This window comes from Typopeltis vanoorti, chromosome 13 (genome assembly GCF_054136105.1).
Source record: "Typopeltis vanoorti isolate ZY-2024b chromosome 13, IOZ_Tvanoo_1.0, whole genome shotgun sequence".
Classification (NCBI taxonomy): domain Eukaryota; kingdom Metazoa; phylum Arthropoda; class Arachnida; order Uropygi; family Thelyphonidae; genus Typopeltis; species Typopeltis vanoorti.
The window spans coordinates 20,032,392-20,058,177 of record NC_143561.1 but is presented as its reverse complement, the minus strand read 5'-3'; the positions used below and the strand labels follow the sequence as shown (position 1 = coordinate 20,058,177).

General features: G+C 34.1%; 1 protein-coding gene across 2 annotated transcripts in view; it reads right to left on the bottom strand.

Annotated features, from left to right (window-relative positions):
- LOC150099979 (kinesin heavy chain-like) overlaps positions 1-25,786 on the bottom strand; it is a 579,478-nt gene that overhangs the window by 453,753 nt on the left and 99,939 nt on the right. For both annotated transcript variants that reach the window (XM_090403282.1, XM_090403283.1), the window contains exon 5: positions 14,810-14,858. In XM_090403282.1, coding sequence (XP_090259408.1) covers positions 14,810-14,858 — 49 coding nt within the window. The remainder of the gene's footprint in view (positions 1-14,809; positions 14,859-25,786) is intronic.

Below are 25,786 nucleotides of genomic sequence, written 5' to 3'. Positions count from 1 at the left end.
TGAAATGGAAAAGGAACATTGGACGAGTGTTTTAGAACGCTTGATTGAAATTATAAAATTCCTTGGTAGCCAAAATTTAGCTTTTCGCGGATCATCTCATAAATTATATGAAAGGAATAACGGCAATTTTTTAAAATTAGTCAAACTGTTTGCGAAGTTTGATCCCATTATGGAAAATAATGTTGAAAGGGCCCTACAATGACAATAGAGTACACTATTTGAGTAAAGATTATTATCTTTATTTGAGTAAAGATGAAATAAATGGAAATATTTCATTTTGATGAAATATTTCCTTCATCAAAATAAAATATTGGAAACTTTAAGTAACGCAATCAGGGATACAATGTTATTATCAATTCAAAAATCTAAATATTATTCCATAATTTTAGACTGCACACCTGATGCAAGTAAAACAGAACAAATGACCATTATTATTCGCTTTGTTTCCTGTGACAATGGAATTGTCAAGATCAGGGAAAACTTTTTAGGTTTTGCAGATACATCAGATTCCACAGGACGTGGTTTATGTGCAACAATAATGGAACAACTGGAAAAATGGAACATTCCCACTGAAGACATGCGAGGTCAAGGGTATGACAATGGGACAAATATGAAAGTGAGAAAATATGGGCACCAAAATATGCTTTTGAACAATAATCCTCGAGCTTTTCACGTGCCATGTGCTGCTCATACTCTAAATTTAATCATTAACGATGCAGCCAAAGTGAATGCAGATACAATTAATTTCTTTGCAATTATTCAAGAAATATACAATTTCTTTTCATTCTCTTACAAACATTGGGCAATCCTTTAAAAGTTCGTAAAAAAATTAATATTGAAACAGCCATCAGAAACATGATGGGAAAGTAAAATTAATGCAATCTGCCCTCTACGATATCAGTTAGGAGAAATTTACGATGCACTTTTTGAAATTTTAAATAATGAAAATTTTAATAAAGAAAGTCAGCATGAAGCACAAACATTATGTGCTAAAATAAAGGACTACAAATTTATTTGCTCTCTTATAACTGGGTATGATTTACTTAACGGAATAAACCCTGTGAGTAAAATGCTTCAAGACAAAAATATGAACATTATACTTGCTTTAGAATCTATCGAAAACTTAAAAATATTCTTACAAGAGTATCGATCAGATACAAATTTTAAAGAAGTTCTAAAAACGGCAAAAGAACTGAGTGAAGAAGTGAAGAACAATACTTTAAAACTGGTACGGAAGTTCGACGACGAAAGAAGACACGACAATTTGACTACGAGCATCATGACAAAACGTCATAATCGGCAGAAGATAAATTTAGAGTAAATGTGTTTTATACACTTCTAGATATTGCAATGTGTTCATTTTTTGAACAACTAAAAATACATTATGATAATTTCAATTTCTTGTATAGATTACTACAAATTAATAATGAAGATTTAAGAAAAAATTGTGACCATTTAGAGATTCTCTTGAAGGATGGCGACAATAAAAACGTAAATGCAATAGAACTATATGACGAGTTACGTGCTTTCCGGGATATTTTTTGGAAGGATAATTTAAATATTCAAAACCCTTTCGACATTCTTAATTTTATTGTGTCCAATAATTTATCTTTCCCTAACTTTTCAATTGCTTTAAGAATACTATTAACCTTACCTGTTAGTGTAGTGAGTGGTGAACGTTCCTTTTCCAAGTTGAAATGGATTAAAACCTACTTAAGAACAAGTATATCACAAAAATGGCTTGTTAGTTTTTGGCGTTAATAGCGATTGAAAATGATATATGTGCGGAATTAGACGTTAAGACCATTATTTCTAATTTTGTGAATATGAAATCAAACACCCTAAAATTTTAATAAAAAAAAAATTCAAGTATATTAATGTAATTTAATTTATTTTCTGTTATTCTGTAAAGATGTTATTTTTTGGATACTTATATTAAATGTTCTAATTATTTCTGAATTCTTTTCTTATTTTCTCATCTATCTTGAGTTTCTTTTATTTTCCTAAAAGATAGTTCCACTTATAAAAATTATTAAAAATTTTTTACAAGTTACTAAGAATTTAGTAAAATGCAAGAATTTTTTAAACTTTATTTCAAATAAATTTTAACTTTAATTAAAATTCATTTTAATTTTGTTAGCGATTTGGGTCGGTGAGAAGACTATAATCCCTGTATCATTATATTCAACAATTAAAGTGAAGTGGCTCCATCAAAATTTGCTTAAGCTTTTGAGATTTTCTTGAATATTTGGGTTTTTAATGATTATCCTGCCTAGTCAACACTCCCGGTTCATTACATTTAGCGAACCAACGTGTGGCTGTTCTGTCAAAATTTATTTAAGAAATTTCAAATAATTTAAATTTTTATTATCATAAAAGAACCACACACACCCGGATCGTTACAGGGGCGCTTAGATAGAAATTGCATGCGGGCGGCAAAGACTCTAGTGTCGGTTCTGCTAATATCCACTTTGCTTTTATGATTTTGTATTGCTGAAATGAAGCCTTTTGACTTTTTTTATTTTAGTGTAAATGATTAATTACTATTTACAGAACACAATGAAAGGTGAGAAGTTATCAGCCAGTATAACTGCCCAAAATAAAGAAAGTTGAAAGCAATAGTTTTGTTAACGTTTGGAGTATGAATGTGTGTACTTCACAGTTCACAGTTTTCTTTGTACAGTCTTTCCAGAAGAAAATAACTTTTATGTAACACTTTGGTTTTGTTCCACTGAATCCCACGTTTTGTAGATAATGTATGGTTTGCTTAACCAGATTTCTTGGATTCTTTAAGTGAAATGTATTCTTTGTCTTTAGGAGAGATAAGGAAGGAACAAAGTTTACTTGCTATTTTTTTTATGAACGTCCTTTAACATATGGAATACAAATTCTGGAAACTTCTTCTTGAGGCATGTTAAGATGATGGCCACAATTATCATTTTATTGACAGTTTTTGTATTATAACTATTAGAGATAAAAGTAGCTCTGATGAGAAACAGAATCTGTAAAACATTTTATGAGCACTGTCTACACCATATTTCTGATGAGGGTGATGACGCAAGTTGGAATCAATGTATTTACCAGTATGAGTTGATTTTCTATATACTGAGAACTGTAGACTACCATTTGGTTGAACATCGAGAAAAGGAAGACAATTGTTATCTTCAACTTCCAGATCAAATCAAAACTTCTTGATTTTTTGTTGTTTAGCCATTTTATTCTTTCCAATTTGGAGTTTATTTTAATTTTTTTCTATTTTAATATGTTAATACAGAGATGTTTGTAATTCAACAGGAACATAATTATTGCAAATATTAGATCTCTGGTGAGTATAATTTAATTTTATATTAATTTTCAGAGCACCCATATAGCTCAATTCAATTATGGCAATATCTGTTGATTGGAAAGACCTAATTCAAAGGGATTCAAACTGAAGAGGCAAGGGTTCTTGGTGTTTTGATGGATAAGAATTTAAAGTTCAAAGGTCACATAGCAAAAGTTGCAAATACAACTCAGAGGATAACTGGTATGTTGAAGCGAACCTTGACATGTAAGGATAAAGAAGTAATTTTGCCTCTTTATAAGGCTTTGATAAGACCACACTTGGATTACTGTGCACAGATTTGGTCTCCTGGGTTCCAAGGGGATAAAGAAGCTGTGGAAAGGGTGCAAAGAAGAGTTTCAAAGATTATATCTGGATTATGGGATTTAGATTATGAGGACAGATTGCAAGTATGTAGATTACAGACTCTGGTTAACAGGAGAAAGAGGGGTGCTTTGATAGAGGTCTATAAACTTTTGAATGGGTGTTATAGCATTTCAACTGATGAAATTTTTCATTATATGGAAGGCAGGGAGAGAACACGGGGGCATCCATGGAAGTTAAGGTTGTTCTCAGTCAAGAAAGGGTTAAGAGCTAGGTTTTTCTCCCAGAGAGCAGTGAGTGAGTGGAATAATTTGCCCTTACGGGTAGTGAGTGCATCTAGTGTGAATGAATTCAAGGGTAGGTATGATAGCTGGGTTGGGTAATTTACAGCCTCCCTTGCCCTGGAGGTCTTAGATAATAATAATAATATTGGTTAATTCTTTGTTCATATAGACATTGTACATTTGTGTCATTCAATAGTCTAGTTTTATAAACAAATGTTTCACATTTTCTTTCTGTTCTTGTAACTTGTAGCCATTTAGGTGGTAATCTTAATTTTATTTTAACAAGGAAGTGGTCACTGCTTATTTCATATCCTCTGTGAACTCTAACATCTAGTGAAAATTTTGATGTCTTTTCATTTAATATAAAATAATCTAATATTGATTTCCATCCTCTTGCTGCCCAAGTGTATTTATATCACTTATATATGCAAATTAAACAGCAGTGGTCCCAGCATTGAACCTTGTAGCACACCACTAGTCACCTGGATTCTGCCCCTCCATATACCACTTTTTGATCTGTCCAGCAGCCACCCTCTTATTCACTTAACCAGTGTCATGTCCATCCCCATTTGTTCAAATTTGCACAACAGAGTTCCAGGTGGTATTCTGTCAAATGCCTTTGAAAAATCTAACAGAATCATCATGTAACCATTTCCCTTATCCAACTCAGATGTCACTCTATTATAAAAAGTTAGTAAATTACTAAGGCACATCCAAGTCTTCACAAAGCCATGCTGCCACTTATAGAGAATCATATTCTTATCCATCCATCCATTCCTGAATTCTCTATTTGACCAACTTTTCCAGTACTTTTAGCACCACACCAGAGATATTAATTGGTCTATAATTTGCTACTGCAGTCTTAGAACTTCCCTTATGCAAGGGAATTATTTTATCCTTTTTCCACTTCCTTGGAACTCTACCAGAGATGAGACTTAAATTAAAGAGCCTAGTCAGAGGCATTTCCAGTTTCCTTGCACATTCTCTCAAAACCCTAGCTGATATCCCATCTAATCCCACTGCTGTATTTACATTGAGATTCTGTAATATCCTAAGAACCAACAATTCATCAACCTCTGTTACCACATCAATGTCTGTCAAGTGTTAAAGCAGTAATCTCACTAGGATGATATACCCTTGCAAAGTAGTCACCCAGTAACTATTTCATCTGCGTCTGTCTTCTTGTGACCATCATCACACATTAATGTTAAACTTTCAGTCATTCTTCCTCATACTTGCCACATAATGAAAGAGCTTTGGGATTTCGTTTGGCCTGCTCAGCTAGATTCTTCTCATAATCTGATTTAGTCTTCCTTGTCATGCTGGTCACCTTTCTCTTTTTATACCTTTCACAATCTCTTCTTCTTCTGCAGCTCATGCTTAATGATATTACTCACCATCTAACCTCCTATCTGATTAACCCTCCTTTCCTTAGGTATAGAATTTAATATTGCTTATTCTAGAAGACCTTTAATTACATCCCATGCACTACTAAAATTCTTACCCTGCAGTGTTTTATTCCATGGTACAGATTTAAGCTTCTTCCTAAGCATGTCATAATCACCTGCCTGGTAGTTCCACAAATATCCCTTCTTGATAGAATATTTCTCATGTTTTATAATTTCCCAAGTCTGCTGGTCACTTTCACTGATCAGAAGTAATGTGGTCCTCAGTTATGGATAGCTCTTCTGATCCTATGACCAGGTTCAATAGTCCCCTCCATTGCATACTGCCTTAAGTAATTATCTCTCAGTAGATGTTTAAATTCTATTTCCTTCCTGCCATGTGATCTTTATTTCTTCCAGTCTATAACTTCATAGCTGAAGTCCCCCATAATATTCACTTAACCTATACTCATTGTACTAATTTGGCAATGCATGTCTTCCAAATCATCTGTGGAAGATGATCTCCCTGGCCTATTGCAACAACCAACTGTATATTTCATCTTACTGGCCTTAATCTCACACCAGACTACTTCTAATGAACAGCCATCCTCCTGGCTATTCTTTCTGAATGAAATTCATCTGATGAATTGAAGGCAAATTCCTTGAAAATACTAAATCCTTCACATTCTATCCCTGTAACTACATTACATGCTGTTAGCCAGTCTCACTAATGCCTATAACGTTTGGCGAGGTTGCACTAACTAATGCCTAAAACTCCTCCCTCTTGTTCCTGATACTTCTGGCATTAGTATATAGAAACTGCAGCATCCCTTTAAGCCCCTGCTCACCTTTACTTTCTGAATTGACTACCCTATTCAATATTTTTGCTTGAGAGACTAGATCCTTCACTTGGTCATTCTCACACTTACTTGCTTCATGAGTGTCTTCACACAAACTCACTTGCTTCCACTCTATTTGCTTATGTTGCTTAAGTTTCTCTGAATTTGCTATTCAGCATGCTCAGTGAACAAAGCTCTCTCTAGATGCCTAACACCAAACTTACGTCCTTCCTTTACCTTTTCGATACAGTCCATTAGCATGGTACAAATCCTTCTTTCCAAAAATCCACAAATCCTACATCATTCCTTCTGCACAACCTATGTATAGACTCAAGTGCTACAACGCCTTCCTCTTCAGTTTGCCTCTATCATAGCATGGTAGGAGACTTACAATCTTCACCCTCTTGCTCTTAAGTTTTGCCTCTTCTAACAATTCCTTTACATCCTCCCTCAAAGAATACTTTTTGGTTCTTAAATCATTTGTATCAACCAAGACAATCATTTCCTTTGACTTACCTTTTTGCACCTGGATGGCATGACTAATATCATGAATTTTTGCACCCAGAAAACATAATTTTGTCACACTTTCATTAAGTACTCCCCTGATCATTGAGTTTCTGTACATAAATTTCTCCTTAACTTGTTTTTCTTGTTTGTTCAGTCAGTCTTTTTTATTCCTTCAAACCGTTTGTTTCTTTCTCTTTTCAGACCTGCTAATCTTTTGCACGTCTGCAATATTTCAATTTCCCACTTCGTCCTATGAAGGATAACATTTGAATTATATTCTTATACTTCATATTCAACTTACTATGGTATGAACATATGAAAAATATCAGAAAAGTGGCAAAAGATTCTGGAGGACCATTGAAAATGTAAAAGTATTGTAAATGAAAATGTACTGTAAAAGAAATCAAAAATGATAAAGGTGGCATGAAAACTGAAGATAAAAATATTCTAGATGTCTGGAATAATTACTGTGAAAGATTGCTAACTGAAACAAGCAGTGACAACATGGTAGTAAAAACACTTGACAGGCATACAATCAGGAACATATATCAATACTTGAAGTAGAAAAGCCATCAAAACATGTAATGTGGAAAAGGCAGCTGTAATGGATGTGATTTGACCTGAAATTCTCAAACATGGAAGTGTAACAGTTTTAATGTGCATAATTCAGTAGGCCTGGTGAGATGGTTGAATTCTAGATGATTGGAGTTGAGTTAATTCTCAGAGTTCTTGTTATATGCCATTCAGTCGTTTTCGACTCCTGGTAAGCTTATGAACAAAGGCTCTCTATCCCATTCAGCCTCTTATCTTTTCTTTCAGTAATTATAAGTTCAAGTTAGTAAGTTCTTTTATGTTGTCCATCCAAGTCTTTTGTGGTCATCTTCTTATCATTCCCTCAATATTCCCCAACATAACTGCCTTTTCCAATGATTCATCAGTTCACATAATATGTCCAAAGTACATCAACTTGTGTTTAGCGATCACCCTCCAAGGAACATTCTCTCTTTATATTCTCTAAAACCTTATAGGTCATTCTTGCAGTCCGTGAGATTCTTAATAGACAAAGATCTTGATAGTATCCTCCACACGCATAATTCAAATGAATCAATTCGCTTTCTATCTTTCTTCTTAATAAACCAGCTTTCACATCCATATATCACTACTGGAAATTCCATTGCTTTGATTAATTTTCTAAAATTTAAAATTTTAGAATTTCTAAAATTCTAACTTTCGTGGCCTTACTCATACCTCTATCTTTCATAATTTTTGTCAGGTTTAACATCGCTTTTTTCCCATGGCTATCCTTCTTTTAATTTCATCTTCACATTTACCATCATTTCTGATTCTGGACCCCAGTAAATCACAACTTTCAACAATTTCTATTTTATCTCCTTCTATTATAAATTCATTTAAATTGCCAGAAGCCATCACTTTTGTTTTGCTGATGTTTAAATTAAGCCTGGCTTTGTTACTTTCCATCTTAACCAATAGAATCGACCACTCCAGATCTTCCTTAGTTTCTGCTATGAGGATTGTATCATCTGCATATATTAAATTATTTATTTTTCTGCCACCAATCTTAATTCCAGCTGGATCTTTGTCTAAATTGGCCATTCTCATAACATATTCACTATAAATATTAAATTGGTAGGGCAACAGTATACAACCCTGCTGCATCGCTTTTTCACTCGAACAGCGTCTTTTCAAAGACTGTTTTTACTGAAGCTTCTTGGTTGACATACAGCTCTCTTATCAAGAGAATTAGATGTTCAGGTATTCCCATTGATCTCATTACAATCCACAGTCTGTTGTGATCCACACAATCAAAAGCTTTCTTATAATCAATAAAACAGTGAATACTTCTGAAATTCTCTTGTTCTTTCCACCTCATGTTTGCTATTTGGTCTCTAGTTCCTCTACCTCTCCTAAAGCCTGCCTGTTCTTGTGGCATTTCTCTATTCACATATAGCTCCAACCTTTGTTGGATCACTTTCAGCATAACTTTACTTGCATGTGAAATTAAAGCAATGGTTCTATAATTCTCACAATCTCTGGCATTTGATTTTTTCTGGATTGGGATGAATACTGATGTTTTCCAATCTGTATATTTTCAACCAGTATATTTTTTTCCAAACCTGTTGACAAATTTCAGTTAATATATTCGCTATTTCATCCCCAGCTGCTCTCAATAATTCCACTGACACACACCATTAGCTCCGGGAGCTTTTCCTTTCGGCAGCTGTTCCCATTGCTAATATCACTTCATTCATTATCATGGGTTCCTCAACAAATTCTCTCCTTTCAAATTCTCCTTCAACATTATTATCTTTCTTGCACAAATCTTTTACATACTCTTTCCATCTTTTTTTCAATGTTTCTTCTTCCATCAGACATTTACCCGAATTACTTTTTTACAACTCCTAATCTAGGAATAAACTTCCCTGCAACATCATTTATTTTTCTAATCAGATCTCTTGTTCTACCCATAATATTGCTTTCTTCAATTTCTGTGCACCTTTTGTTTAGATGTTTTTCCTTATATTTCCTAGCTTGTCTTTGGAAATCTGCACTCAGTTGTTTAACCCTTTCTTTGTATCTCTGAAATTTCATTTTTCTTCTTTCCTCTGCTATTTAAATAGCTTCTTCCAACAATCTTTGTTGCTTGTTACTTTATCAAGAGTCTTCTTTGCTATTTCTATGATATTGTAGATTTTGTTTCTTCCCACAGTTCTTCTAATTCTCTTCCTGCCTTCTCCAAACTTATTAATTTCTTTCTGACTTCTACTTTAAATGCTTCATTTATAGGATCTAAATCAAATCTGATACTTTCCTTTTGTTTCTTCTTAGCCCTTAATTTCAATTTAACTTCAGCTATCAATAATTCACGATCTGTCCCACAGTCTGCATTAGGTAGTGTTTTTGCTGCTTGGATAGCACTCCTCTACCTTCTGCCAGCAACAATATAATCTATCTGATTTCTGTATTCTCCATTAGGTGAGGTATGTGTACAATAAATGCATGTGTACAATCTTCTTTTGTGTTGTTGGAAGCAAGTGTCTGCAATAAAGAAACTGTTCTCAACACAAAACTCCAACATCCTTTCTCCTGCTTCATTTCTCAGTCCTAAACCAAATTTTCCAGTGATGCCTCGTTCTTCTTTTTCACCCACTTTTACATTCCAGTTGCCTAATATCAAAGAAAATCTGTTTTATCAGTACTGTATACTACTTGTTGTAAGCTGCTGTAAAATTCTTCTATCTCCCCATCTTCACTTGAATCTGCAGTGGGTACATACACCTGTATGAGTAACATTTACTGGGTATGTCTTTATTCTAATGAGAATTATTCTAATCAGATACTGAGTTGTAACCCAAAATATATTTTCTGTATTCTCTTCTAACTATGAATAGAATGCTACTCCATTTCTTCGAAGGTTTCATGTCCAGAGTAATACATCATGAAATCATCGGTATCAAAGTGACCCCATTCCTATCCATCTCAGTTCCCTGATTCTTAACATCTTAACTAGAGTTCTTCTCATTTCTTTTTTCACCAGTTCCAGTTTTCCTTGATACATACTTCTTACATTCCATGTTCCTATTTTATGTAAATCAGTAAAGTAGAGGCATCTTCTTCTGAGATTAACTACCAGAAGTTGGACTTCAAGAAGGCTTTGATATGGCTTCATCATTCTTGTTAACTTCATTGGAAGTTTCTCTCTGCTCTTCTCCAGTAGCCATTTCATTGCCTTCTGACCTGGGTGTCCCATCTTCCAGCACTATATCACAATAACTTAAGCTTCCATTCATAAGAATTTCTTGACAAAACATATACAGAAGTGGTTTGTCATTGCCTTCTTCTACATTTGCTTAGCCTACTAAGTAAGGCTAAACAAACTGCAAGAGATAAATAAAAGTAAAATAGAAAAGATTTTTTTTTTGGGGGGGGGGATACAGATAATATAACAGATATATATTAATACAATAAAGAGCCAAGAGGCTATTTTTTTCGACGATGTAAATTAAGTTTAAGGGGATCTGTAGTGAGTACATACACCTGTATGAGTAACATTTAGATCTTCGAGTTTCTTATTTGGCTTTGAAATAATAAAAGATTTTTTTTATCCCCGTAAACTTAGATATATATTACCTGAAATAAGGCATGGTGCAGCATCAGGCACCTTGCGTTCGCTACTCCCATACTCACTAAAGTGAGCCCCTTGAGGGAAATTCTCAGTCATCATCAACAACCACCGATCCAATAGGTGTCTGATGCCATTTTGATATGATTCTTCCATTGCATTCTATTTTCTGCAAGATGACTCAGTTTGTGTATAGAATTTCTGCACCATTTGACAATGTCATTGCCCCATTCTCTGTTTGGTCTTCCTTTTTTGTTGTTTCCTTCAATCATCCCAAACAGCAGCATTTTTATTTTCCTCTCATCATTCATTCTACATATATGGCCAAAGAGACTTAGTTTCCTTTTGATTATTTTCTGGATCAGGTTTTCTTTTGGTTGTATTCGTCTGTAGATTTCCTCATTGTTCACTTTCTGGATCCAGCTTATTCTCAAGATTTTTCTATAGCACTTCCTCTCAAATGCTAATATCCTCCTTTCAGATTCTCTCAGTAGTACCCAGGCCTCACATCCATAGAGTATGCTGCTGAAGATACAGGTTTCTACAATGCACAGATTAGTTTACATCTTTATAGCTCTGCTCTTCCATATTTTGTCCATGGCTTTTAAAGTAGTTGTTGCTCTGGCTATTCTAATTTTTATCTCTTTTTTTGGGGTCCAAGTCATGCATCATGTGGCATCCAAGATATGTGAAGTGTTCCACATTTTCCAGTTGAAATCTATCTATCGTAACTCTGTTCAGTAACTCCTGTTGTTCAAATATCATTGTTTTAGTTTTTTCAAAGTTGACATTTAGTCCATATCTTTTTCCTTCTGTTATAGTGTTTGCAATGTCCGTTCCAAACTTGTTGCATCTTCTTCAATCAGGACAATGTCATCTGCAAAGCAGAGGTAGTTTATTCTCATGCCATTTATTGAAATGTCTCCACCTTCTTCTTTAATCTTATCTAGTGTTCTTTCCAGATGTGTGATGAAGATGATTGGTGATATTGGGTTCCCTTGTCTTGTGCCTTGACTAGTGGCAAACCAATTTTCAGTTGCACCTGCTATCCTGATTTTTGCTTGTGTTTAGCTATTTATATCTTTCAGCAGGTAGATCAATTTATTGTCCACACCATAGGATTCCAAGATAGCCCATGTTATATTTTGGTCAATATTATCAAATGCTTTTTGGAAGTCCACGAAACAGCAGTATATCTTTTTGTTCTTTCTTCGAGCTTTCTCTGCTATTAGTCTTAGGGCAGGTATTTGTTGCACTGTACTGCGATCTTTTTGAAATCCGGCTTGCTCATCAGGAATATGTGCCTCCATATGACCCTTCAGGCATTCTGTTAGTATTTTCATCAGCACTTTGCCAAGATGACTCATTAATGCAATAGTTCTGTAATTGGTGCATTATAAAGCACTGCCTTTCTTATGAAGAACAACCAAAACCGATTTTTTCCACTCTTCGGGGGCATAACCTGATCTCCATATTTCATTACATAGCTTATGCATTTTTTTACAAATGATTCTCTCCCATATTTTAGCATCTTGCCTATTATGTTGTCATCTTCAGGACTCTTGTTGTTCTTGAGATGTTTTATAGCCTTATTCACCTCCCAAGATGTCATTTTCAAAGATCTCTGGTGGTGGAGAGATTGCTTTTAGTTCTTTGATTACTTCTGTTGCAGTATTATTTAGTTGATTTTTTATATAGTTCGCTGCAATATCTTGTCCATCTGATTTCTGTCTTATGCTTTACCATTTTCATCTTTGACTGCTACTGATCTTGTTTGCCACTTCCTATTGACATTTCTTATAAGTTTGTAGACCTCTCTAGTTTTGTGTTCTCCATAGTACTGTTATGTCTTTGCACTGGTCCTCCAACCATTTGGTTTTATTTCTAGAAGCATCTCTCCACGTTCATTTCTTTTTCCATATTCAAATTTTCCCATAACCTTTTCCCATTCTGTGTTATTTTTGCCAATCTTTGCATTCCCGTCTCCTCCAATGATGAGTATATCCTGCTTTGGCACCTCATCAATTTCTAGTTGTAGATCCCTGTAAAATCTCTTAATGCTTTCATCTGCACTCTCTGCAGTGGGTGCATATATTTGAATGGCCATGATATTAAATAATTGGGCACTGAATCTTGCAACCATTATTCTACCACTAACTGGTTTGTATCCTATCATTGCCTGATAGGCCTTGTTACTTAGCAGGAAACCCAAGCCTGCTTCATGCTTACTTTCATTTCCTGACCAGAGAACTCTTCCACCATTTGATTCTCCTGACAATGCCCATCTCATTTCTGAAATACCTAATATATCACATCTGTATTTCTTCTTGAAGCAATTTTCCAGTTGCCCAGAGTGTACGGACATTCCATGTACCAATTGATGTTCCATCCTTACAGGCCTAAGTTTGATTTTTCTTGTCTTTGTTTTCAGTAACTGATTTTTTGATCCAACCCTGATTACTCGATTGGGGACACAGACCTTGTTTCACCAGGCAACGTCCAAGTCGGCATGAGTCTTTTCTCTTGTTCTTTGGAATCAGATTTCAATCGTGTTTTCTTTTTACTGTTAGCACATTGACACTTATCTGACAAACCCTTAGTCTTCCTTGAAAAGCTTGGGGGAGATGCAAGATAGAGCATTCTCAGAGTATGCATCTATAAAAATGGAAATAAAACTGAATATGAGAATTACATAGGAATTTTCCTACTGAGTGTTTCTTGCAATATTTATGCAAGAATACTTGAGAAACAGCTAAGAAAAACTGTGGAAGTGAAGTTTGGTGAAAACTAGATTCAAGCGAGATTCAAGTGAAATAGAGGTTGTGAGGATCAGATTTTAACTTTAAGACAAATAGTTGAGAAATCATGGAACTATAACAAGGGTCTTTATTTAAGCCTCATAAGTCTTGGAAAAGGCATATGACATCAAGCAACACTTAGTCTATATTTGTATTGTAAGTCAGCACCTAGAATTCAGGTAAGTATTGGAAGATGGTTTGATGTTAATTCAGGTGTGAGAGAAGGATGTACATCATCTCCACTGTTATTTGTCATCTATATGGATCACATTATGAAGGAAAGCGATAGGAAATCTGATATCAAAATTCAAGATGCTAATCTCTCAGCTCTTTACTTTATGCAAATGATGTTATATTTCTTATATACAGTACAAGTCTGCATCAGTATGAAAATCAGCAATAAAAAGAAAAAGACAATGAAAATAGGCAGAAACATTGAAAACATCAACTGCATTCTGAATGGAGACCTATAGAACAAGTAAAACATTTCAGCTATTTAGGCAAATTTTTAGCAAAGATGGCAAATTAAATATGGAAATATACAAAAGAATTTGAAAAGCTGGTATGGTAGGAAGTCAACTGAAAAAACTTAAATGGAACACAAGAGAAATTAGTCAAAACACTAAACTAGATGTATACAAGACAAATTAAAATTGTTTTGAACACTATTAATCTGAGAGCTGGGTTAGAAACAAAATACTTGATCAAAATGGAGACCACAGATATGAAAATTCTAAGAAAAATTAGGGAAGTAAACAGATAGCATCAATGGCAATATAATATTAAAAATGAGGATATTAGGAAAGAATTTGACATTGTTAATATTCAGGAATCTGTTAGAAGAGCTAATCTCAAGTAGTGTGGTCACTTATAAACAGAATGAGAAAGGAAAAATTAGGCAAAACTAGTCTTCTTTGCTATGCTGGCAGTAAGCATGTCCCAGAGGAAGATAGATCAATACAGTAAAAAGTGTCTTAAAAGACAGAAATATAAGATCTGATAATATTGGAGTCTTAACAGATAACAGACTAATTTGAAGGTAAATTATCAAGTGGATAGTAATGATTTAACTTTTTCAGGTAGTATTATCATAATACTTGATACACTCCCTAAGCCTAAGGGTACATCTTAGGAATTTGATGATGATGATGGTGGCTTTTAGTATATCTATTTTCTAAAAAATTTAATGAAAGTAAATTAAATTCTTACCATCCAGTAAATCTCTTATTTTGTCCATATAAATTTCAAAATATGATACCTAAGGAAAAAATAGAAAGAAACAAGAATTAGATTCAAAATACGTGTGATAAATCTGTCATACTTCTTTTCTGCAATTGTTATAACAAGAAAATAATCACCAACATCCATAAGTATTAAAATATTAACTAGTCCTGCATAAGGATTGAGATCACACTTCAAAATAACAAAGTCTATGCATAAGATTTTAGCACCAGAAGCATAACTTAAGTTTTGTCACTAATGGGATACTATGGCAAAATGTTGTAACAAACATGTTGTATGGCACTACAGAAACACTATTGTATATCACATAATGAATTAAAGGTGCAATACTTTCAAAAGAACATGTGACACATATATTTCATAGTTAGCATCAGCGATTCTGTTTGTTTGTTTTTTAACTTGCTTCCAAACAGGGAGTAAAACACACACATATTCAGTACCTGACATCCAGAAACTAAATACCTAGCAGATACTACAAACAGCTCTTCTCCACTCACTAGTACTCAATGACTGGCTACTTGTTGTCAGTTTGTGGTAAAGGTGGTTTCATTTGTCTCTATGTACAGACTAGGAATTGGTGAAGATCGAAATGCTCCAGTTGCAATTCTTATGACTTGATGGTGAACAGAGTCTAACTGTCGTGGAGTACTCTCTCTCTGGCAGAATCATACACTTGCAGCCCATAATTAAGTTTTGATATTATAAGTATCCAATACAGATTGACCAAAGAACATCTCTGTCAGCAGACAATTTGGTGGAAGGTAAGGTGCAAAGGATAATGACTGCTTTACAGCACTGGTCTCGCAAATGATGTGAGTGAGGAAACTGGGTTTGTTGCCAAACATGTGTTCCAATAACTTTGTTTCTAGTGCAACTGGGATTATGTTTGTCCTGTTCTGAGTCAGAATGATGACCATGTCTGAAGTAAAAATGCACACACTGTTTTCTGCAGAAAATCTGAAGCTATCTCCATTTTGAAATATGAGCCATTGATCCCATTTTGAAATAAGATCAATGGCTTGCTGAAGATGTCTGGATTCAAGTGAAAAATAAACTTTCAACATCTTTCTCTAAAAAGTGAAAAAAAAAAAAAAAAAACTTTCAACATCTTTCTCTAAATCCAGAGTAATTTATTAAAAAAGGGTGGCACACCATTTGGCAACTCCTATAGGTAGAGATGACCTGCTAATGCTTCTGCCTGGTATCTCCACTTGGGCCTGGCTCCCACTGAAGAGACCTCAATAAAGGTCGATACTAGTCTGGGTAGTGGCCCTTCCCTTAATGCATAACATTAGACATATCCGCAAGGAGATGTGTTTTGCATTATAGGAGATATTGAGTTAGGAGTGTTGGTATCTTACTCCACCTTTGCAACAAGTTGACCTGGTGTTGTACCACCTTACCCCAGTCCTGAAGATACTTTCAGGCGCAAACTTTGTTTACTCACACTTGGATAAAGGATTAAACTAATTTTATTATACTCTAACCAAGTGAAAAATAAACTTTCAAAATTTTTCTGTTTTCATTCTTTGAACGTGTTCCATCTATTTATGTTTATATTTTTTAATATTTTCTATTACTGGTTCTTGATTTAATTCTTTCATAATTTCTTCATTTCTTTTGTGATCAAATAGGGTATACTTTGCAGTTTTTCTCATAAACATCATTTCTGCTGTTGTTAATCTTTGTCTTTTTGTTTTATTGTCCAGATTTCGCTTCCATACATTAAGACTGGTAGGGCTAATGTATTGTATACTTTTAGTCTGGTTTGTTTTTGAACTAGGTTTGGTTTAAATATAGAGTTAATTACACCTGTTATTTTTAAATATTTTGCAATTTTTACATTTACAGGGTGTTCGGGATAAATTTGACATATTTATAATTAATTATATTTTTCCGTAAGTTACATGTATTAACACACACTTCTCTTCATTTAAAAGTTTGGACCCTTCTTCATTCATATACAAGATGTCAGAAAGGATGGATAGCTGGAACCCACCTGAATCATGGAAGAGAATAACTTGTATCATGATGATTCGTGCCCGCCATCAAAATAAGGATATTACGACTGCTGCCCAATGCTCCCTGAATACAGTAAAAACAATCAGGCATGAACTAGAGACTTGCAATGGTGACTACGAGGATGTAGCAAGAAGAAAGATCCCTAGCAGACGATCTGATTGCGTTCGTACAGCAGAATTCCTCGCAAATCTGCAGGAACAGGTGTTGAAGAACCCTGGCATTGGAATTCGGGCTTTGTTCGTGGAGTTGCTAACTGTAGTCAAGCCCTGGATAACAAGGGTAGCCAATGGTAGGCCGTATGTATGGCAGCAGGATTCGGCCCCTTGCCACACCTCTGGGAAAAGTCAAAAATGGTTGTCTGAAAATTTCTACGACTTCACCAGTCCAAATGTTTGGCCTCCAAACTCCCCAGACCTTAACCCCATGGATTATTTTGTATGGGGCGCAGTTGAAAAAGACACCAATCGCACTTCCAGTAATACAAAAGCCCAGTTAATGGATAAAATTAAAACAGTTTTTGCGGCCCTTCCCAGGGAGACTGCAGCATCAGCTTGTTCGAGGTTCCGAAGCAGAATTGAAGCTGTGATCGATGCTAATGGTGGTTATTTTGAGTAAATCTTGTTGATAGTATTGTAATTAACTCTGCCTGTAATGTTTTTTTGTCAATTCATTAAATTTAATAGATACAAAGAAGATTTTCTTTTTCCTTACGAAACTGTCAAATTTATCCCGAACACCCTGTATATCTTTTTCATATGTGATCGTATATCCTAGGTAGTTAAATGAATTCACCTGTTCTAAGATCTTGTTATCTATTACTATTTTAGTTCTTGCTGGATCTTGTCCTTTAAAGGCCATAGTTTTTGATTTTTCCATTGATATTATCATACCATAATCTTTGGATATCTCATTTAGGTCTAAAATAGCTTTCTGTAGTTTATCTTCAGAATTTGTAATTATTATTTGGTCGTCGACAAAGAGGAGAGTGTTTAAGTTTACTGTAGGAGAAAGTTTAATTCCTTGATATAAATTTTAATTCTATTTTATTATTATTTCATTTAAGTAGATATTAAAAAAAAAGCTGCTGAGGGGACATCCCTGTCAGACCCCTTGGTTTATCTCTCTCGTATATAATAGCACGTGATTTAATCTTATTTCTATTTGATTATTTTCATATATACTTGTGATAGCTTTTAAGATATTATTTGGTATTTGTCTTTCTTTTAATATGTTAAATAATATGTTTCTTTAACTTTGTCAAATGCTTTTTCAAAGTCAATAAATGCAATGTGTGTTTCTAAATTGTATTCTCTTCTTTTTTCTATTATTAATTTTAGGCAAAAGGCCGGGTCTATACATGATCGTCCTTTTCTAAATCCATTCTGTACTTCTAAAATAAAGTTTTCGGAATATTTCATTAGTTTGCTATTTAAGATTCTGCTATATATTTTGTAACAGGAATTTAGTATACTCTCTGATACCTCTATAGTTTTTTAGGGTCATCTCTATTACCTTTTTTAAAGATAGGAATAACAACTGCTTTTTTTCCATTCTATTGGGGGGATACCAGTTGAATAAATTTTATTTAAAAATAATAAGAGTCTTTCTTTGAATCTAGTTCCTGCATATTTATATAGTTCTGAACCTAGTTTATCTTCTTCTAGTGATTTTCCATTTCTTGTTTCTTTCAGGCTGATTTCTAATTCTTCTTTAGTTATTTCCTTTTCATTTTCGTTAATTGTTTGCCAGTTGTTTTTTTTTAAATATTTGACTGTCCACAATTCTGTGTAGTAATTTAGAAATTCTTCTAATTTCAATTTAGTGTTTAATTTTATGTTTTCTTTGGTATCTGCATTTAAGTGTTTCAAAATTTTATAGACATTGGTCTTATTTTATATAAATCATGTTCTAAATTAGAAACAAATGATACTGAAACAAATACATATCGTTTTATACTAAATTTAATTTATGTACAGCTTTTTTTTTTTTGCAGATTATATTGAGATCCACAAAATATCACCTAATCATCTGTAAAGAACAAGATATCCAATATAAAATTTCATTTTTACCTATGTGAATCCCACCTACAAAAGGTTGTAATGCAGTTTATATATGTATATTATATATATATATATATAAAGGGAATCTTCCAATTCTCTTTGAGATCAAATTTGTGTAGGTCTTTCAGTATTCCAAATCTCCAAGCGGTATCATATGCTTTTTCCATATCAAAGAAAACCAATACTAAGTGTTCACATTTAAGGAATGCATCTCTAATGGATGCTTCCAGCAAGATGCTGAATGATATTTAAAGAAGTCAGACTGTGTCTAAGGAAAAAGGTATCAGAAACTCTCTAGAAACCCATAAAAGATAAGATTTAAACATTTTAACCAGAAACCAGAGTACTCCAGAGACAGAATATGGCAACTCCACTTCACGCTTCGAGTAAGCATGGTAGTGGTGTTTCAGTGGACGATGAAAGGCTTCTAACACCTAGAGGTCTAGGTGCTAAATACTATAGGTTTTTGTACTCCCCCCCCCCTTAGAAACAAATACATATCGTTTATGTACAGCTTTTTTTTTTACAGATTATATTGAGATCCACAAAATATCACCTAATCATCTGTAAAGAACAAGATATACAAGATAAAATTTCATTTTTACCTATGTGAATCCCACCTACAAAAGGTTGTAAAGCTATAGTACATTAATATTAGAACAATACATAGGGTATGAGATGGATAATAAGAAAATTCTTGTTCTACAGACAACTTAGAAAATTAAGCTAGTATTGGAATTTGTTTTTATATGCTCTGTCCTTTGATGATTTTATTCATACACATTTCCAAATAATATTGGAAATAGTATGCAACTACCTCAGTTTCTTGCCTCTTTATATTTATCACTGCCTTTCGTCCATAAGTGTGTGTTGTGATGCTGATCCATACATTTGTAGTAAACTTTAATAGATTTATTAGTTACATAGTTTCTGAGTATATGATGTAATTTTTATCTATCTTGTCAAAATATATTTGCATTTGGTCCATACAGAGATTCAAGTGTGATAGAAAAAAAGAAAAATTCAAATAAATAGTTTGTTATAAAATATTATATGAAATTTTTAAATTAAAAGGAATAATCTGAAAACTGACCAGGAAGTTGGTGAAAGCATAAAAACGTTTAGAACTAAGGTAGGAAAAGAGAACCCAGGAGAAAAATAAAAAGGAAGGAAAGCACGGTAAGTCATAAGTCAATTAAAACATAAGAAAAAAAGAAGTCATATGGTACGATAATTAAATTTGCACTTGACCAAGGGATCAGTACTTTCAGCTCCCAGAGAGATAAAGTAAAGGATGTAACAAAGGCAATAGTTAAACAGAAAGGAAAAGGAAAAGAGATGGTAGTGCTAGTCAGAACTAACGATTTAAGTACAGGCAAATAGAGTATGAGAGAGGATATGAAAGGCCTGATGGAAATGGAAGAAGTGAGAAAGAAGGTGAAAAAGAGAAACGGTTAGTTTATTACAAGATAGGATAGTAACAAGTTTAGGAGGAGGGCGATGATAGCAAATGATTCAATGTGCAGGCTATGCAGACAAAATGGATGTGAGTTTTTGGATGTATGGAGTGAGTTTGATGGTAGAAAAGATTTGTAAGTTTTAAAAGAGGTAAACCGTGAGTAGACATAACTATACATAATAAATAACGGAAAAACTCACGTAGAAATATTATTTAATAGTATAATTTTCGCCTGTGTGTCACAGGCATCTTCAGTACAATTAGGCACAAAAATTAAACACTAACTGACAATTCCAAAAAGCGCCACCTAAGTAGCTGGTGTAAGATAACTAAAAAGGTCAATAACTTTCCTAAAAAAAAAAAAAAAAAATTTAATACAATAAAAAGTTAGGAAAGATTAGCTGATTTGTAAAGTACTATCTCCCATAAAGGGGATAGACGTAAGCCGTCGGATCTGTTTAAGTTAGGAGAATGAAGTAGAGTTTTCACATGCTTCTTTATAAAGGCGTTCAATGAGAAACTGACTTTTGTGAAGAACTCTTGTCTTTCTCCAATGAACTCTGTGTCTAGTGAAGATGGCATGTTCTGCAAGCCCAGACTTTTCAGGTTTAAAGTATTCAATATAAGATTGGTGTTCTTCTAGCCGAATGGAGGCAGATCTTCCCGTTTGTCCGAAATAACATAATCCACAAGAGCACGGAATCTGGTAGACACCTGGATGATTAAGATGTGGAAGCTTGTCCTTTGGAGAAGCGAGAAAGGTGGAGATTTTTCTAAACGGTGGAAAGGCAACAAAAATATTCAGTGGTTTTAAAATTTTTGCTATACGTTCACTGATGCCTTGTATATAAGGGATGGTAATGCGCGTTATTTCCTCTGTGTTTGAAGAGGGAGACATATTAAATCTACTCAAAGTTCTTTTAATGAAGCAATTCTTAAAGCCATTAGATCATCGGGTTCATCGGGCCCACTCCTTTTGTTCTACAGACGATCTTTTACAGAAAGAAATACGATATATAACTTCTTCCTTTCTATCTAATGGCTTTAAGAATTGCTTCATTAAAAGAACTTTGAGTAGATTTAATATGTCTCCCTCTTCAAACACAGAGGAAATAACGCGCATTACCATCCCTTATATACAAGGCATCAGTGAACGTATAGCAAAAATTTTAAAACCACTGAATATTTTTGTTGCCTTTCGACCGTTTAGAAAAATCTCCACCTTTCTCGCTTCTCCAAAGGACAAGCTTCCACATCTTAATCATCCAGGTGTCTACCAGATTCCGTGCTCTTGTGGATTATGTTATTTCGGACAAACGGGAAGATCTGCCTCCATTCGGCTAGAAGAACAGCAATCTTATATTGAATACTTTAAACCTGAAAAGTCTGGACTTGCAGAACATGCCATCTTCACTAGACACAGAGTTCATTGGAGAAAGACAAGAGTTCTTCACAAAAGTCAGTTTCTCATTGAACGCCTTTATAAAGAAGCATGTGAAACTCTACTTCATTCTCCTAACTTAAACAGATCCGACGGCTTACGTCTATCCCCTTTATGGGAGATAGTACTTTACAAATCAGCTAATCTTTCCTAACTTTTTATTGTATTAAATTTTTTTTTTTTTTTTTTTTTAGGAAAGTTATTGACCTTTTTAGTTATCTTACACCAGCTACTTAGGTGGCGCTTTTTGGAATTGTCAGTTAGTGTTTAATTTTTGTGCCTAATTGTACTGAAGATGCCTGTGACACACATGCGAAAATTATACTATTAAATAATATTTCTACGTGAGTTTTTCCGTTATTTATTATGTATAGAAAAGATTTGTATAAGAGAGATAGCCTGCACTTAAATGGATTTGGCATCATGTGACTAGAGAAATTATTTATTAGAATGAGACCTAATGCAGAGTCAGGGAAAATTGGGATTTCTAAGATTAATGTTTCCCAAATTTTTGGAAGTTTCTTGCATTCGTATTTATTTAAATTCAGTGATTTCTGAGTACAGATTCCAAAACCAGTCCTTTTTTAAATTATATGAAATAATGGATATTTTGACATAATTTCCAAGCTAAACATATTTAGAAACTTTTACTGAAATGAAATGTATCATTTTTTTCTTTGATTTTTTTTTTTAATTTACTGTGATGGAGCATGGTATTTTTTTTCCCCAGAAGATCCAGTGAGTGGTATCCAATACGTGGTCGGCAAGACCAGATTGATCATAGGAAAGTGCAATTCATACACTCCAAGCACTGAGAGAAGGATCGTCTTTCGTAGAACAGATAAGCAAGTTTTAGGTTGGGTTTAAAAGCGGTTCTAGGAAAATTTGTCTAAACATTTTTGCCGTAGGAATATTTGCCGCGAACATTTTCGCTAAACATTTACGCTGCAAGACACTTTTGCCGTAAAACATTTTGCATTAAATTTTGTAAAAAATCAATGGATGATAAAGGGTATTATAAAATTATTAAAAAGGCAAATCTTTATTAAGGTGAATGTCAGTGATACATAACATACATAATGAAATCATTTAAAAATTGTGCAAATTAAGAGATACTGCATAAAAATTAACTTTTTGCTATGATCGTTAATTCAACAAATCCATCAGTAACATCACTCATTGGAAGAAATACTAATGTTGTGAAGCATTTAATTTCATGTTGAATTCAGTATCTGTCTGATAGCGTAACTTCAAACCAATGGCAACAATTTCGATAAATATTTTGCATCACATGAAATAAACAATCTGTTATAGTAGTTAATGTAAACATGTTAGAAAAGCGTTGTTTGATAGTTGCTTTCTCGACGTCAACCATTAATATTTCTGGATCTAATGATGAATGCAAGCCCTTTAAGGCACTGAATAATCTGCTGTAAGTTAATTCTGATTTGTCAGGAAGCAAAGCAAAAAGTTGCCATGGAATCCTTAGGGGGTCTCATGCCATTCCCAAGCCTGGATAAAGGAGGAAGGTCGGTCAAATGAGTGTCGATGCTCTGACTGCAAAGAAAAAAAAAACAACTGTTATCTGATGCCTATACGATCAACAGCTACAACATGCTGGCTCAGACGTGGCCTGGATCAACAAGGTCCGCAATACCAATCGAGCGATTCCATATCATTCTCATTACCTGGTGGTGATATCTGCTTCAATTCTTCAGTCAGTTTCCCAACGCCATCTAAATCTAGTTTTTTTTTCATATAACTCACAACAGTATCTTGTTCATTGCTGTACAATTTTATCTTTATTCATCAATACTTTGCCTTTTTCATCTTTAACTGTGGTCTGTTGTGGTTGCCACCTTCTATTAATGGTTCTAATCATTTGGTATACCTCCCTAGTTTTATGCTCTCCATAGTACTGCTCTATATTATTGCAATGGGTTTCTAACCATTTCATCTTATCCAACTGACTGCTTTTTTCACCTCATCACACTTTCTTCTATATTGCTCCTTTATTTGTTCTGATGTATCCCTTCTTATCTTCAACATTCTTTTCTTCTGTACTATTTCAGTGTTTCTTGTCTAATCCATTTCTCTTTAATCTTCTCTTCTTCTGGTACTGTTTGTTTGACTGTATCTTCTATCGCCTTCATCACTCCTTTCACTCTTAGATTTGAATTTTTTTCTTTGTCCACACTTTTAAGTTTCTCCTCTAACATTGTTCCGTACCTTCTTCCTATTTCTGCTTCAGTTATTCTTGCTCTCTTCATTTCTGATGATAAGGTTTATATTATCTTTAAATTTCAACTTGATGTTTGCAATCACTAAACTATGAGCCAAGTCTATATCTGCTCCTTGAAAAGTTCGACACTGCTGTACTGATGTTATCCATCTGCTTTTAATCATATCAATTGTGTTGTTAGTTTTCCCATCATTTGATTGCCATGTCCATTTTCTACACATCTTTTACTGGAATCATGTGTTACAGATCATCTCCACAACAAATTCTAACATTTTTTCACCTCGTTCATTTCTTTCTCCAAAACCATATTTTCCCATGACTCTTTCCCAACCATCATTATATATTCTGCCTTTGGCATTCCAATCTCCTTCAATAATTAGTACATCTTGCTTTGGTATTGTTTCTATTGTCTCTCTCAGATCTTTGTAAAATAAGTCAATATCCTCATCTGTGTTGTCAGATGTGGGTGCATATATCTGGACTATTAATTATATTAAATGTTTTTGCTTGAAATCATGCTATGATTCATTCATTGACTGGTTTGTAGCCTAACAGTGCCTTTCTAGCTTTTTTTGTTAAGAAAGAAACCAACTCCTGCTTCATATCATGCCATGACCATATGACCGCATCTATTTAAACGTGTAGAAAGGCTTATGTGTTTGTCGTACATGTTGTTTAATTTTGATGGTATATATCAGAACACAGAATTATAAGTAAATAATTATTTATCGACTTATTGCTGATATTTCGGTGGTGTTATAACCAGCATCTTCAGAGCACAAAAACAGTTTGTCACAGTACGCGAGACTACTACAACATGGTGTAACAAAAGGGACTAGTTTAACAAAATTGTAGCAACAACACAAAGATTAAAGTCCTAAAAAAACAGAGAAAGAGAAAGCAGGTACTAGTTATGTCTTAAGATGACTGTCTCACAAATCTTAGGCAAATTTATATATAGCCATGTTTGTTGAGATTCAGAGTATGTTTTAAGGCTTCTGTTGCTTCTAAGAACAATCTCTCAAACTTATAAAAGCTTCTGTGCAGTACTTTTGTTTTCTTCCAGTTGATCCTGTGTGCAGGGGTATCCTTTCACCCAAGGGCAGCATCCCTCCTTTATCACATCCAGGAGTCTACGAAGTACCCTATTCATGTGATCAAGCCTACTACAGTCAAACAGGAAGAACTGTGGATATCTGCATCAGTGAACATAAAAGATATATATCCAGCACTATCACTATGGCAAGTCGGGCCTAGCAGACCATGCTTTGGATACCCCTGCACACAGGATCAACTGGAAGAAAACAAAAGTTCACAGAAGCTTTTACAAGTCAGAGAGATTGTTCTTAGAAGCAACAGAAGCTTTAAAACATACTCCGAATCTCAACAAACATGGCTGTATAAATTTGCCTGAGATTTGGGAGACAGTCATCTTAAGACATAACTAGGACCTGCTTTCTCTCTCTGTTTTTTTAGAACTTCAGTCTTTGTGTTGTTGATTCAATTTTTTTTTTAAGATAGAGGGTGTCTAATTAGGACTTTAGTGTCTTTGAGTTGTTGCTACAATTTTGTTAAACTAGTCCCTTTGTTACACCATGTCTTTGTCTCGCATACTGTGATGACAAACTGTGTTTTTGTGCTCTGAAGATGCTGGTTATAACACCAGTGAAATATCAGCAATAAGTCAATAAATTATTATTTACTTATAATTCTGTGTTCT